The 15,948-nt window shown below is 39.9% G+C and overlaps 1 protein-coding gene across 3 annotated transcripts in view; it reads left to right on the top strand.

Annotated features, from left to right (window-relative positions):
- NSUN3 (NOP2/Sun RNA methyltransferase 3) overlaps positions 1-15,948 on the top strand; it is a 38,137-nt gene that overhangs the window by 9,710 nt on the left and 12,479 nt on the right. Inside the window, exons 6-7 of one of the 3 annotated variants that reach the window (XM_075515517.1) lie at positions 11,080-11,158; positions 12,813-13,521. In XM_075515517.1, the coding sequence (XP_075371632.1) occupies positions 11,080-11,158; positions 12,813-12,827 (94 nt within the window). In that variant the 3' untranslated portion in view covers positions 12,828-13,521. Of the gene's footprint in view, positions 1-11,079; positions 11,745-12,812; positions 13,522-15,948 lie in introns of those variants that run through there. The other 2 variants (XM_075515509.1, XM_075515500.1) reach the window with 2 other exon arrangements.

The following is a 15,948-nucleotide window of genomic DNA, read 5'->3' on the forward strand; positions in this document are numbered from 1 at the left end:
GCTAGGGTGCATAATTATAAGTAAAAAATTGAGTTTGAATCCCGTCTCTGATACTTCCAGTAATATTCAGGAAGGCTGAACCTACATTAATCCAGCTGTACTACATCTTAGGTGACTCAGCTCATGCAGAGCTACCTCTGGCTTATCTATTCCGATTACCTGGTGCTTTATGCTCGTCGGTGTTTCTCTCCTTGGTTCCTGCATCTGTAAAACAAAAACAAGTATAAAGCTGCGTCCCAGCAATTTTGTTGAGAATAGGGTAAGAAATATTGTGTGATTTGAAGATGAAGCTTAAAGTACAAGGACCAAGCATTATTTCAGTTTAGCAGTAGTATTAAGTATAAGGATAACACACAAATGAGAAGAATGAAATGCAAAGTGGAGTTCTATTTTCATTTCTATCAAGTGACACTGAGCCCAAAATTTGAGATTCTCTCTTTCTTAATTAAGGAAATTATTCTCCTGCAATCCTGTAATTTTCTGGGTTTGGTCATCTTGGGTTTTGGGGTTTTTTGTTTGTTTTTTTTTGCTTTTTTGGTTTTTTTTATTTAGCAGATCCGCTTGGGGGGAAGCTGGGGACATCAGAGAGGAAGTGAAGAAGGAAAAGTATTTTTTGCAGTACAGTGTAATTTATGAAGTACATAGAGGCTTCAGAGAATTGAAGATCTGGAAGAAGTGTTGAAACTGACGCAATGATCTTCCTACTCCAGTCTGAATAAAAATCTGAAATAAAATAAGTGGCATAAATGCTGAACAGCAAATTTTATAAGCAGTGAGAGCACCACTGATTTGAAGGAAATTGAGATTGTAATGATTGTTAATACCAAAACCAAAGCATCCCTGCTGAGTGCTATAATACAAGAACACACTGCAAATCTTGTTATTATTTGGAGTGTTCATGCAGAAAACAAATTGCAAAGTGAGGAAGGAATGTTCATTTCCTGATACGGAATGCTAGCGCACAATGCAGTGGTTCCCGTAAGTGAATTTACTAATGTTATCAGTTCTCAGATAGAAATTAAATTTTGGGTTAAGCTCGAGTGCATAATAACTTAATGGTGAAACTGTTAGGGATGTTGTAATTATTCCTAGACCAGTTGCTGCAGCTGAAAGAGACTGCGTTAGGGTTCAGCTGAAAATAAACCCTACGGGATACAATTTAGAAAATGCCGTAAAGGCATTCAGACTACTGTAACTCTTCTATATGCAACATCTCTCAGTAATTAAACAGCTCTAATTGGTGTTTAATAGACTTCTGGTCCACAGGAGCTCAGACTAACTTTAAAAGACACATATTGGCTGACGAATTCCTTTTTCACCTCTTTTTCTCCCTAATAGTTAGCTACAAGGGACACGCACACGTGAAGTTAAGAGGTTTGGGGGAATTCAGGGTGCATGAGAAGTTTGAAGTGTGCTTTGGATTACTGGTGGCAAAATAAGCCATACAAAATGCTCATTTTCCTGGTTGATCTCTTTTGAGTTGTATGTATTCTCATTTTTCAGAACTCAGGATGAAGCATTACACTTGGCTTGAGAAATCCAGAAAAGCCTTTATCCTTCCTAGTTAATGAAATGTTTGAACCCCTATTTTGCTTTTAAATATGATTTTTAAGGAACTGTGTCTGGTTCTGTATAACATATGTATCTCCTCTTACAAACCCTATGGAAGTGGAGCACAATAGTGAGATAAAATGAATGTTCTGTACAAAGAACTTTTGCTTTGGATATCAGTCATAACATGATATTTGAAATTGCTGATCTTTTTCCAGAAAAGGTTACCAGAAGCTTTGAGGGTTTGTTTTTTTGGTTTTTTTTTTTTTTCTTTCTTATTGAATAGTTTGGGAGGTAAGAGGGTTGTGTATATGCTTTTACAAATAAGGAAAAATAAAAAAAAAACTCAACGCAAATATTCTGAACCTATTTTTCTGAATTAAAGGGTACTTAAACCATTAGTTAATGTCATATGTAAGTAACCAGGTGTTGTGCAAGTGGCTTCATAAAGCTCTTGATCTGTGTTTGTCTTGCTGCTTCAGTCCCAGAGCAGAGACTGCTGATCACACAGCCACTTTGTATGGTGGTTTACCAATCTGCACACATGGGAAGTAAAATGAGATTGACATTTTCCCTTAAGTCATCACGTAGAATTGGCAACGTAAGTCTCTGAAGGCTAATCTACATGCCACAGGACCTGCTTTATTTTCTCCGGTCCAGACCTTTGAAAATGTATCTTACTTGAATGTTAAATGAATGAATGTTAAACTTGAATGAATATTAAAGCTTTTGGTGAAAACAAAGGACATAGATAAAACAAACCTTAAGTTACAAGCTGCTTTGTCTTCTCTGGTATGTGAAAATTAGTGACATGGTTTCATAGAATACATATAGTCATAGATTTATTTGTTGAAGAAGAGTCTTTTTCACATAGTGTGTAGTAAATACTGTGATTTAGTGGAAAAATCCTGATACTCCTCCTCCTGCATTCAGTGTCGCCTCTGTGTTTTCACTGAAATGTAGTTTTCCACATGTACCTAGAAGAGGAATTGTGTGCTCTTAATCGTGGAGGTTTTTTTGTTGTTGTAGAGTGAAGGCAAAAATTGTTTTTTATTAATATACCATCATATATTTAGCATATGTTACCACTGTACCATTTCTGCTTTGATTAAGACAAAAGCCTTTATAGCACATGGGCATGTAACGATGAAGTAAAACGGAAGATACCCACAATTAGCTAGTTGTCCTGTCCAGGCAAAGTGATACAGTTTTGTTTGTGATTTGCTACTGATGAGAGAAATCTCAGCTTTTAACGTTCATTGCAAAGGCAAGGAGAGCCAGTGACTTGAGCCTTTAAAAACATTTACCATTGTACAAGTTGCTTGAGTTTTGGTGTCAGGCATTAAAAGGATGGCAAGGCTGAATGTCGCGGGGGAAGGAGAAGCACAAGGGAGTCTCTTAACAAATACGGCAGCCGTCTTGTGCCACAGATTTCCGTGTCAGAGCGTGCTGGACTCCTGCGCAGGAGCTCCCTCGGGGACATTTTGGAGTGACCTGAGGGAGTTCTGAACCACGGCACCGGAGGGGGAGAGGTGAGCTGAGGGAGGAAGTGAAGTGGGTGCCGTTTTCTGTGGGGAAGGGCAAGAAGACACATTGGAAGGACGGGAAAACCGCACTGAGGGTTGCTTCTCTGGACTGTTTTTCACCTCTTTCCCTGGAATTTTTCCTCTTGCTCCTCTGTAGCTGACCATTTAATCCACTCGTTATCCATAACCATCTAGTCAATTAGCTCCAGTGGGAATTTGTTAAATTGCAACTGTTGGGCCAACAAATCTTCTGTGGGTTTTGGGGATGGTTCCTTCTTTAACCATTTTCCATCTCTGAAAAGCTGAATAGTTTATATAGAGTGCTGCCCCCAGGCTCCAAATTGGGCATGCTGTTCAGGGTGTCTTGCTGTGCAAACCGTGTTCCCACTCTGTGCATCCTTGCCGCTCGGGATGAAAATGGTGAGATAGCTGCTGAGCGGACAGGGAGCCTTTATTTTTTGTTCTAATTTCTTATGCTTAAATGTGGCATGTTTGTGCTGTGCCATTCCCCAAAACACTGTTGCTTAAATTGCTGGAGGTATGAGTCATTTTACTGAGGTTTTTAGACTCATGGTTGGTTTGAATTTCTTCACAAAGAGCGAGTGCTGTGGCCGTTGTTGTGGCTCCATGTTGTCCTCCATCAGAGATGTTAAAATAAATAGCTTCGGATTTTAAGTACTGCCTGGTTCCTTAAGCCTTTGGCAGTGCCCTGTGAGTAGCTTACAGATCAAGTCCCTTATGATACGTTGCAAAACAAAGTTTATTGAATTAATAAATAACTGCATGAGTAAACAAATAAGCTACCCAGCTGCTAGGAAGTTGTTTTGGGATCACAGATTTAAATTCAGACACAAATTTTGCTTTAATTCCACCTTCAGTCCTTTCTATGTGTATGTGCGTTTCATAAGCTGTAAGGAAAAACACTAACTCTAAAGCTGTGTGGCCAAGTCTGTAGCGGGCTTCAAACGTCTTTCGTTCTCTAGCTGGGAAGGTTTTGCTTGGGCTATATATGTTTTTCTTCTTGTAAATAATATGTTTAAGTTGGGAAGAGGGATGGACCTCTGAGTGTATAAGGTAAGAAGGTAATTCTGGGGTGACTAAAATGGTTTGTCACAGCAGAAGTGGACTACCAGCTAGAAACAGCCTTGCTGTTAGTGATGCTGAGCGTGCGGAAACCCCGCATGTGAGCGTGCAAGGCAGCTGCAACGTTGAGAGCGGAAGCAAAACGCTCGAGCGTTGCATTGGCACTCGTGGCTCTTAAATCTGAGAACGGGAAATAAACCAATCTGTTACCGTTACAAGGGCACTGCAGTTCTGGTATTGCGAAGGATATCTCATAGCCCTGTGTTAACAGGGTGAGTATTTCAGAAGTCAACGTGCATTAGAGGAGAAAGCTCAAAAATGTTAAACTGAAGGTTCAGGCTTTGCATTAGAAGAATTTAAAATTGTTTCCTATAGACTTTATTTATCAGAATTGTCGGGACAAATTTTTGGCTAGAGCAGAACAGGGTGGGGTTTTCGGGTTTGTGGTGTTTGGTTGTTGGGGTGGTTTTTTGGTGGCTGTGTCTACTTTTATTTACAGTTCAATCTAATGCTGAAAAAAAGCAGTTCACGTCATGTTTCTCCTGTTGCTACCGCCTTGAACTGCTGTGTCTCTCCACGGTAGCAAAGCTTACTTAAAGAGGAGCAGAGGGAGTACATGCTTGGGGTATGGAGAGAAATACTTGAACTAGCGTCTCTGTCTCCTGTGCACCTTTGTCACCGCCCATCATTAAGTATTAAAAAAACTGGTATTTTGACGCAGGACGAATTTCCTTATCATTTTGACTTGGTTTGGAGGGGAAAAAAAAAAAAAAGAAGAAAAACCTTTAACATGCAGGCCATATTACCACAATGTATCTGAAGTCTTGTAAGAGAAAGAAGGAAATATGTGATATCTTTAGTCAATAAAAGAATAGGATCGAGGATAAAAGCAAATGCATCTTGAGATGCTTTGTTTCTTGAATAGCTTATAAAAGGATTGACAGTTTTTATTCTGATTAAACATTATCTTGCATATTGAGCAGAAATACGTCCCAGTTGCCAAAAGATGGCACTGTTGAAGTGTTGTATTATTTTAAAATTGCCCTAAAATATATGTAGTCTTTTTACTTTAATACTGAAAATGGTTGAATGTTTAACATAATTAATGCTGACCCTTCCAATGGCATGCAACCTAAACCCAAGCACAGGAGGACTAGGCTGGACATGCAGGTGCTACCTCTAATATGAAATATATATTTATTGTCTGCCTATTTTTAAAGGATGTTTGAGACACCAAGATTTTTAGAATGAACAAAATGTCAGCCTATCATGTTTAATTTTCTGTAAGTGTGAAAAATCCTCTTTTTGGCTTCTGGCTAACTACGTTTTAGTTGCATGTAAGAGTTTTTTAGTTTTAGAGTTGTCATGTGGCTCTAGAGTCTTTTTTTCTGGAGATATTAAATAATAATACTGCTATGTTTTCCCTAATTTATTGTTAGCGTCTTCTCCATTGTTAGATTTAAAGGAAATCTAGAGAAATAAACTAAATAAAACTGCTTTGAAATAATATATTTCATAAAAAAAATCTTATCCAGTACTCCTGTAATATGAGGGGTTAGGATAGATTAATGCATCTTCTGTACCTCTGACTTCCATAGTACAATACATGCTATTGAACCTGTATCCAAAGACAGATCCTGCAAAAATATGAAGTATGGCTAATACTTTCTAAATTTTTTTTTTTTTTTTTTTTTGTAAAACCTCATTCATTTAGAATGAGGAGGGGAGCAATCTGCATGTGTTAAATTGGTTTAGAGTACTTCCTGAATGGGATGGACATCAACCCCTCTTTTGTTTGGATTACAGATGTGTCTTGCACTTAGGTACCAGAAAGATTTAAGTGTGGATTCAGTGGCTGTAAAGTGATAATGTCAGGAGTTTAAAGCAAGTGTGGAGAAGCATCAGGCAAGTTTCTACAGAACGATGTGCCAGTGGATCTCACTGTATCCTGCAGTTTTCCAGCTATTGTAATTCCAAGCTATCGATGATTTGAAAATATCATTAAAATTTTGGACTATTAGATATCACTAAAGTCTCCTAAATTGTGATAAGCTGATATGTACTAAAGTTGTGTTCAGAACCCCAGAAAAGAGCTGACTTTTTTTTTCTTTAGTTTAGCATGTATGTCGTCTTGTAACAAACAGGCAATAGTACTTGCAGTTCTAGAATGTAATTACTTCTTTTTCATACTGTTTTTATATCGTCTCCTGGAAGAACTAACCTTGGAGATCTTGTATACAGGCCTTACATGGTAAATAGGGCACGTTAATGGATTGTTGTGCATTTCACCAATTTTAGTCTTTTCTGCTATGCCTTGACTATCCTATGGCACTAAAACAATAACCTCGCACTTCTGCAGTGGTGTGGTATGATAGCATGCAACATAAAAGCTGGAGTTACACATCGGCTGCAACAGTGGTGCTTCTTCTTGAGGGTCTTAATTGCAAGTACTAAGGGGTTGTCATGTTACTAAACCAAAAATGGCTGTAGGGAAAGGTGAACAAGTCATGAGGCTCCAGGAAAAGTTTCCTGTGCTTTTAATGTGTATTCTTATGTTTCTCCATATGAAGCTTGACACTTTGCAGTATTAGTGCCTGTAACATGTAAAATTCATTATGGTAAATGTATATATCTGAATTTAAAATTATGAAATTAAGTATAACTAGATCTATATTTAAACTGAAAGTTTTAGTTCTTTAATAAACATGAAGGTCATCTGTACCACTAAGAGAAAAATAACTGCAGATTAATCACCTTTAAGTAATGTATTTTATTTTTAAACAATGTATTACAATAAGAAGGTGGTGAAAAAATATTTTAGGGTCTTCTGCCCTAGCGTCCTTTTTAATCATTCTAGATTTGGAGCCCATTTTTGGAAGTTACAAAGTACCTTATAACAGGCACCAAATTCCTTCAGCTAAGAGTCGAGCTTTCAGTAAGGATTTGGGGGATAATCAAGATGCCTAACGTAGGAGGAATCTTACATTCTGAGATGGTGGAGTCATAGTAGCCGTGGGGGTTCTGCCAGATGTCTATAAGTTATGCTCCAGCTCTGCCCTATCCCTTGGATAATCTTGTTTCCCTCCATTGATTATAGAGGAAGAGTAGTCTCTTAAATTTATTTGAACAAATTTTCTTATGAATGAATTCTCTGTCACGCTGATGACGAGGGGACCAAACTCCCTGAATCCGCTTAGCCCAGCACAGTATCACCCTGTGACTTTGAGCCCAGCACTTCTTCACTTTGAATTTTGCAGCTCAGTGCAGGTTTATCAAAAGCCAAGCACGGCTTAATCAGGGATGGCGGTCGGTTGACTTTGAACAGAGCCACTGAAACAATTGTTGCTGAACTTGTCAAGATGGATAGATACATTGATTAACCTTGCAGCGTAACGTAATCCTCCTTAGATACTTTAATTCATGACTTAGGTTCAGAATAAAGATAACTGCATGGAGCAGCGTGACCTTTTTGGGTCATGGGCTAGTGAAGATTCCCAAGCTAAGGAGGCTTAGAGTTAGGGGGGTTTTGATGTGAGATTGTCAGGATTTTGTGCAGGAGCCTGTGCTGCTCTTCCCTCTGAATCACTGTCCCAGTGACTCAGCTGTAGGAGCATGGTGCCTTTGAAAGTGTTGTCTTGAATGGTTGTTACCTTATATATGGTAAGAAAAGGACGGTTAGCAAGTGTCCAGGCTTTTAACCCTGAAAGCTGTAGCTTATTTACTTTTTTGGTATTTACCTTTACCTTTGGTATTTACCTTTACCTTTTACCTTTTCTGCCTTTACATGGTAAAAATATTTTCTCACTTGTTTAAATGTTCATGTAATATGCACCTTATAGGTAGGAAAGCAGTTGCTGTTATCTGCTTCTATGAGTAAAGTTATCAGGTATGCTAAAAGTACGTCTTGATTGTCATGCAAAAAACACTTTCACATTTCCAAGCCAACTAGCTGCCCTCTCAGGGCTTGGCATTCCTGTATGCATGGAAAAGATGTAGCTGGAGGGGAAAATTCTGTGAAAATGAGTAAAGTAGGTGGTTTCTAATAGTACTGTGAAGATCAGTTCGACTTCGAGAGCCCATTTAGACTTCAGCCCTGTTCTCTTTGAGTTCTAACGTGAAAGCTAGAAAGCAAGCAACTATGACATGGGGGAAAATGCTTTTATGTTTTCCAGAACTGGTATGAGGCCAAGGAGATAGTGGATCAGTGTGTGGTTCTCTTGCTGGCTTGTTGTTCATGAGAAGGGAAGGTTGTACATTCCTGCTCTGCTTTACGATACTTACTTTCCGTACGTCTGGGCGCACTGTGGTTGCTTAGCCAGGCCAGACAGCAGCGGCGTAAGCCCTGCCCTTTTAAATGCACAGCTGCAGCTACAGCGGGATGGCTGCAAGCAAGGAAGGCAGCTGGAGAGACAGTGGAGACGGCTTAGGGCCTTGGGTCCACTACTGGTGCTTTTGTAGCCTACCAAGGAGCATATGTGTGTTGGGATGCAGAGGGCTAGAAGGATGAATATCTGGAGCTGGGCAGTTCAAATGCATGCTGGTAACTGCAGAATTTTAGAAAATAAGATCTCGAAGGGATGTTGGGATGACACCTGCTCTGTTTTACTGTCTCAAGGTGGCGTTGTAAATGTCGTCCTGTATCAGCCTGTGTCTAAAACGTTCTTAAATATTTTTGCAGACTCTCAAAAGCTACTCGGAGGTGTGAGATGAGCTTGCCGTTTTGTGATAGCTTTAGCTAGTTTTGGAAGTATCCTAGAATGAGTCCATGAGGCCCAGTTAAATTGAAAGTATTCAGACTACCGAAGTACGCTGTAACCTGTTCTTTACGTATAACAGGCTGAACTTGAACTGCTCACTCACTTAGGCTAAATGTGCTAGCCATCTGCTCACTCTCCATCTTTTTACTGACGACTGATACAACAATGGCATTAACCACTGATTTTTGTTTGAGCATCTTCAGTTGAGAGAGCTCTGTTCTTTTACGCTAACTAAAATTGGAGTAGTATAGACTCCAGAAAAATATGTACTTGGTTTGCTGATTAACATAACCAAGACTCACAGAAGAGATGAGCAAGATAACATGCACACTCCCCAGAGAAAGAGACTGGGTATAATATGCAGGAGTTTTCACCTGGGAAGGGGACCAGCGTTGAATTATCTATGTCTGAAACAGTCATTTGTCCTCATGCTTCCTTATTTCAGACAGGACTTTCAGAGTAGCTTTGATCTGTGATCTGCTTTGATCCTGCTTGTGATGAGGTTTTTTTTTATCGATTCTTTTCCTGAAAAGACCCAATCCCGTTAAAAGGACTTGTCTTTTTCCCCTTATATTTTCTTCTTTCCTTTCTCAGCTGTTTTTGTTCAGTTATCACCCTTAGCAAGTCCTCAGCTTGTCTCTGGAGGAATTGCTGTTTCAATGGCATTGTGTTTGTTTATCTGGGCTTGGGATCAGGCTCACTGCATTTGGGGGCTGCTCACCTCATCTGGTTTCAGGATACGGGTTTTTTTCTTCTTTTTATTTTTCCGTGTAGATCTGGGGGGGGGGGGGAGGTCAATGCAGTATTGTCAGTAATATCTACCAATCTAAGATTATTCAGTGTCTTCCCATACAGCATGACTCTGTGTGTTACTGTGCTCTACGAGTCCATGCTTCCAGTACTGCCCTGCCCATGTGCACCTGCTAAATTCCCAGTGAGACACTTGGAGTCCCCTGAGCACCTACCTTGTTGTCTGTCTGATATTCGCAAGCGGAGTAACAGCATTCACCTGCTCAGATTCTCTTGTTTTTAAACAAAAGAAGTTTTGTTTAGGGAACAATTGTATTTTAATGTGGTATTTGCTTCAGCCCAATCGTATCTGTTTTCCAGAAGCAGTGAGGTGATCTGTTTGAATACTAACTTAAAACTCAGTCTTTGAGCCATTATGTCCTTGAAGGCTCCGAAGTGTATGATTAAAAGGGATTACCTTAAGAGAGCATTTTAATAGCAAATGAGCTTTTAGTGTAGCTTCCTCTTTCAGTTATGTAGTGGCACCAGATCTGAAGAATGCTCTTCTGTGGTGCAAGATTTGGGGTTTTTCTCCTTAGTCCTTTAATTTGCAATAGGTGAATATAGATTGCATATCTCATTTCTGTACTCTCATAGGTTATATTTTATCTGTCTGAAAAAGGGCCTTGCAGATCTGCTTTAATGGAAAGTAAACAGTCTGTTTAAACTCAGTTTCAGTGGGGAAGCGAAAAAAGCTCTGTTCTGTCCATCTACCAGTAGTCATGAAGCTTTCAGGATACTTGAAATCTTAAGCCGCTATTTTGCCTTTGTTGAGTCAAAATTTGTCAACAGGTTAACAGGTGAAAGGCACATAAACAGACAATATGATCCGATAAGTCCTATTTCCTTAGGAAATCAGGTTGAAAAGTAGTGGCTCAGTGAAACCCGTGAGTCCTTCTACCGGCTAAGTAAGTTGCAGACTTTGCAGAAATGTTTGTAAAATTACAGCCCAGTAATTAGTTCAGGCTATTACTGCAACTGCACATTTGGATATTTGTTCATGCAAGCAGCTAGCTAAGTATCTAACTAGCACTTTTGATGTGGTGCAGCCCATTTTGTATGCACAGTTGCAGCATTTTCACCATTGTGCTGCACATATAAATGTTTGAAGTATATTCTGCAACTCTGAATGGATGCTGCTTTCTACCTGTCACTGTTGTATTAAAAACCTTCAGTTAACTGAGAATACATTAATAAATGAGAAAGCAAAACTGTGTTGCAGGTAGTTTCCTGAACTGTTAAGACGTTTTCATGATGTTGTTTTTCTCATATTTATTTATACCTATTTATAACTCCAGATTTGTAAGTCTTTACATGTTCCCCCACCCCCAGTATGTCACTTCTTATGTTGAAATTTTTTTCGTTATTTGCAGGTCTGCTATTAAAGCATTGCGTCCTGGTGGATCCTTGGTGTATTCTACGTGCACTCTCTCAAAGGCAGAAAACAGCGATGTAATAAATCTCATTCTAAATTCCTGCAGTAATGTTATGCCTGTAGACATAAGTGAAATGGCCAAAGCTGTTTCTCAGGAATTCACTTTTCTCAGTGGTATGCAACAGCACGAACTTCTGGTTCTCCCGGAGAAAGGGAGAGCGTGGGGCCCGATGTACGTAGCTAAATTAAAGAAAATGTAGTCCATTGGATCTCTGTTAGTTTTTTATAAGGGATATGTGATAAATTAATATTTATTTCTAATATAGTATGTGTATATGAACGTGTCCAAGGCAACTGAATTTAGAGCATTGCAGTTTTGTATCAGCTGCTGCCTAATAAACAGGAAGCTAGACACTGAACTTAGTTTAGCTGAAAATACAGAATGTGCCTTCTAACATGGACTTGTGGACTTCTGTGAAGTCCTTAGGAAGTCAAGGGAGCTTTGTATTATTTCAGGGTGATGCTCTTAAATAGATTTGTATCCTAGAATAGAGGCCTAATGTGGTGGGGTTTTGCGCTGTTTTTTGGTTTGTTTGTTTGTTTGTTTTATTTACTAATTTGGTTTTAATACAGCATATTGTAAAATAAATGGTTTCAATGGTCTGAAGTCATGGAAATACTGCGTTCTCTCTCAAACACGTCTAGAGATCTGTTTTCCTGTAAGAACTGATTTGTATGCAGAGTCTGTCATCTTAAGCGCTGACTATTCCAAGCACTGGCAAAACAGGTTTCATATTTGCCAAGTTGTTTACTGGTTAAAAACTGTCTTTTGTTTACAGTGGCAAAGGTCAGCAGCTATATCGACACCAGCTTTTCCTTTTGTCCTTTTTTTTTATATTTTTGAGCTTACAAAAATATAAATTGAAAGAGTAAATTATGTTGAAATGTCCTTAAAACAGTAGATTTAGATGTGTTTAGCTTTGGTACTCAGTTTGTGGCATAATGCAGTATATCCAGCGGGCTCTAGAGCACATATTTGAAACAGAAGCAGAATGATTAATAACTGCAATAATGGCACAGTATTCAGAGAGTTTTCTTACATAATTACAGTCATGACGAGCAAAACAGACGATCTGCAGAAGTGGCTTATCCACCAAGTTAAGAAATGTTACATGAATTCGTGATGTCGTATCTGTGGTGTGTAAGGAAAGAGGGTCCCAGTGAGAATATGTATCGATGCTGTTTTTAGGTTCCCTCAATTCTGCTACACAACGCTATTGGATAAATGTAAAGACATACGTGCACATGTTCACGGGGACGCACATGCAAACTGTGTCTTCCTATGTACTGCCTGTGGGTTAGGTGTAAAAACTTCTGACCCAGCAGTGCTTGAATTATGCCTGTGAGTGGATCCTGTAACGGTGTATATATTAGGTCGAATGCTTGCCTTGAAGTAGAATGGAGCCCTTTCATCCCTCTCCAAGCAAAGAGGAGTCCTTTCCCTGATTGAAGCTTATAATAATTGTTTTTTAAGGAATGGTGTTTTAAAGAACAGAGATTTTTTCTGGTAGATGAGTTGCTCGTGGGGAAATGTGTGTGTGAGACTGTGTACATTTATGTATTTCATATGTTTTGTGTGTACGTATCTGTGTATATATGTAATTACAAGGTTTTTGCAATCACAAACATGACTTGTTAATGCAGATTTTATTTTTTTTCTGAATACAAAAGAATATCAACTTGTAAATACTAGGAGAACTACCAAATTGGTGATTCTGCAGCTTGTTAAAAAAGGCAGGAATACAGTTGATTGCCTGAGGTCTTCTGTAAGGAGCTCCAGGTAACCATGCTGGAAATGCAGTAGTTCTACATGAGATTCTCCAGTGCTTCTGTTGCTGTGAGCTCAGAAATACTTGTTACAACTGTACCTGAACTGCCTTTTGTCTCTGGAAAATTCAGTTGACTTTTCACTACCTTTATTCTCTGCTCACCTCGTTACACTGATGAGCCTCGACTCTGCGTTGACACCAATTCTCTGTCAGTACACCCATGGTCATGGAGCACTCAACATTCGTCCCCGCTCTGAGCATTGTGGCTGCTGGGAAGGTCCTGTCCATAGTATCTAGAGCAGCGAGAGGGCAGTGTTCAGAACCACGGCACCAGAACTGAAGAAGATCTTAGTTGCCTGAAAGCAGATGCTGATCATGAGCAGTAGCTTTGGTTCTTCAGGCTTCTGTGACTACGAGGAGGATGGGTTGGGCAGTTTGCCCTCAGAATAGCGTCTCACTGCTACACCTTTTGCTGAAGGAAATAAATGCATAAGGTACTCTGCCCCTTTGGTGCATGAGCTTCCACAGTTATCCTTCCCACTACTTTGTGATGAAAAATGTTTGAGGTGCCCCTGTAGTATTAAATTGTCAGCAGTGTCTCTGAAAACTTAAGAGGATATAAAGCGTATGCAACTTGAGGCACAGAAGTTACTAATGTATGCAGATGATACTGTGTTCCTATGAAAAGACCTAACAGCATCTGTCCCAGAAACATTAAATGTAATATCCAGATTTGGAGTCATCTCAGGCTACTGGATGCAATAACAATACCCTTGTCAAAACGCTTTCCATCAGTTTTATTTGCCCTGTGGAAATTGAAATGGAAAGCCAAGAATGTAACTTGCTGAGGGATGGAATTAAAATATGTGGTTAAACTGAATGGTTGAGGAGAACATGGGCTAGGTAATCACAGAAAGAACAAAGGGATCCTTGAAAACTGAACTTTGTTCAATCTCAGCATATGGGTGAGTCCCTGTGAACTGCATTGCATTAGACCTAAATTCTGCAGCAAGGCCTCCTGATGTATGTAAAAGCTGCACTGAGTTCTGCATGACCCTTTGCTGATTTCCTAAAGTTTCTTTTCAACTAGTCTGAAAATGCACCAAAGAGGGAGGAAATACCGAGGCTAAGTAGTAAGAGATACTTATTTTGCTTCGTAGCAGATGAATGCTAGTCCAGAGTGCTGTGGAGTTTTTTTGTTCTGTTCTAATCAGTTCTGGCTGGTGACAGGGATGTGGAAAGCACATGTGGAGGGAGAGGGGGTGAGAAGGGACAAGCAGAAAGGATGGGAGGCGTGCCTGTGGTGGTAATGGGCAAGGTTTGCACACGTGGGGAAGCAGCTTCCACTGAAGGGTACTTGTTGAAAGAGTTTCGTGTCCGTTCCCATACCTCTTAGATACTTCTGATGTCCTCAGATGAGTTCTGCTCACCTTCAGGACAAGGTTGCAACATTTTCCCTCTTTACCACTTTTTTCCAGGGAATTGTAATTTAATTCCTCTACTACGTCCTGCCTCCTCTTTCACGAACACCACCGGTGGAAATGGGGTAGCAAACAAGTCAGCCTCTCTAACTTAGAGAAAATTGCAGCTCCAGGAAAAAGGCAGGTGAGCAAGATGAGGGCAAGAAAATGAGCATTTTTGTTGTATTGTGGAGTAGCCAGAGAAACCTGCATAATCTCCAATGAAGGCAATTAAGAGAGTGTTTGTGCAACTACTCACAATCATATTACGCATAGCACACATCAGTGCCAGTATACCTCAGAGGCAGCAGAGCTAACTGGAGCTCAAATACTATCATGCTTTTCTGCCATTCGCTTTTCAAACATACACAAAGTAATTTCCCTGTTAGTTTCGGAGGAGGTTGGCACAGAAAGAAATGAAGGCCTTGTATAAAGGCGACTTCAGTATTTGCCAAATTTTATCTTTTATTCAGTGACATCTGACACAATTCAATTATGTCTTGTCAAAAGCATTCTCCACTGTGGAACAGAGTGGAAAAACGGGTTATACACAAATGGCTGTGGACTGTTACAGTCAACTAGGGGACTAACGAACTCTTGGCTTTCTTAGCAAGATGTGCAAAGAGAAGGTGAAGCACACAGAAGGAGGGGTAAAATTAAAAGATCAAGACTACAGCAGTGGAAGGAAAACGTGAAATACTGGAGAAGAGATGCCATGGCTTTTAGCACGGAAGAGCAGCAGAGCTGCGCCCTGCACAGGAGAAGGTCTGTGAGTGTCTGGGTGGTGGGAAGAGGGGAGTTCCTTTGGGGGAGAGTCTGGGGAGAGCCACAGTCACCTGTGCTGGGGTGGGAGGATCCCCTTAGTTCCTCTGGCTGTCTTAGAAGAAAAATGTCTTTTGAGGACGTCAGTCATGAAAACTGCGGGGGGCTTGCTTGAAATTTGTGGGGCATTTAAATTAGCTATGAGCACTTAAATAGAGCATGGCCACCTGTTTCTTGCCAAATGAATGGCTGTATCAGTGCAGTGTTCTCCTATCAGAAAAGTTGATTCGATGGGAGGAAATTTTGAGAATCTGATCTGGCTTAATTTAAGCCTGTTCTGTCAGACAGAAATTAACAGACTTAATTTAAGTCTCTTCTGTCATAGAATATGGCCTGCTGGTAAGCTGATTTAACTTCATTCAATATTGGCTGTAAGGGAGACTCTTTCCTCCAGGGGAAACTTGAACAGCACGTATTGGTGTAGTCTTTTAACTTCCAGGTAAAAACTCAGGTAAAAGTGAAACTTTAAGTTATCAGTTTGTCAAACTTGGATCAGAGAGCACAGGGCATATGCAATCACTAGTCTTAGCTTTTAGATGGTGCAGCTGTGTCCCCACCACATGATTTTTTACTAAAGATAGGTTTTTATAAGACAGATCATAGCAATCATGAAACATTTGTCAGAAAATGCTTTCATTGGCTGATCCTCGTGGCTGCCTCCTGAGATTTGAGGGCAAGGCCTAATGGCCTTGGAAGGTTTTATTTTCTTAGTAGTTGTACATAGTTTTCAACAGAGGCAAGCATCACAAAGCTCTC

Source organism: Mycteria americana, chromosome 1 (assembly GCF_035582795.1).
Source record: "Mycteria americana isolate JAX WOST 10 ecotype Jacksonville Zoo and Gardens chromosome 1, USCA_MyAme_1.0, whole genome shotgun sequence".
In the NCBI taxonomy this organism is placed as follows: domain Eukaryota; kingdom Metazoa; phylum Chordata; class Aves; order Ciconiiformes; family Ciconiidae; genus Mycteria; species Mycteria americana.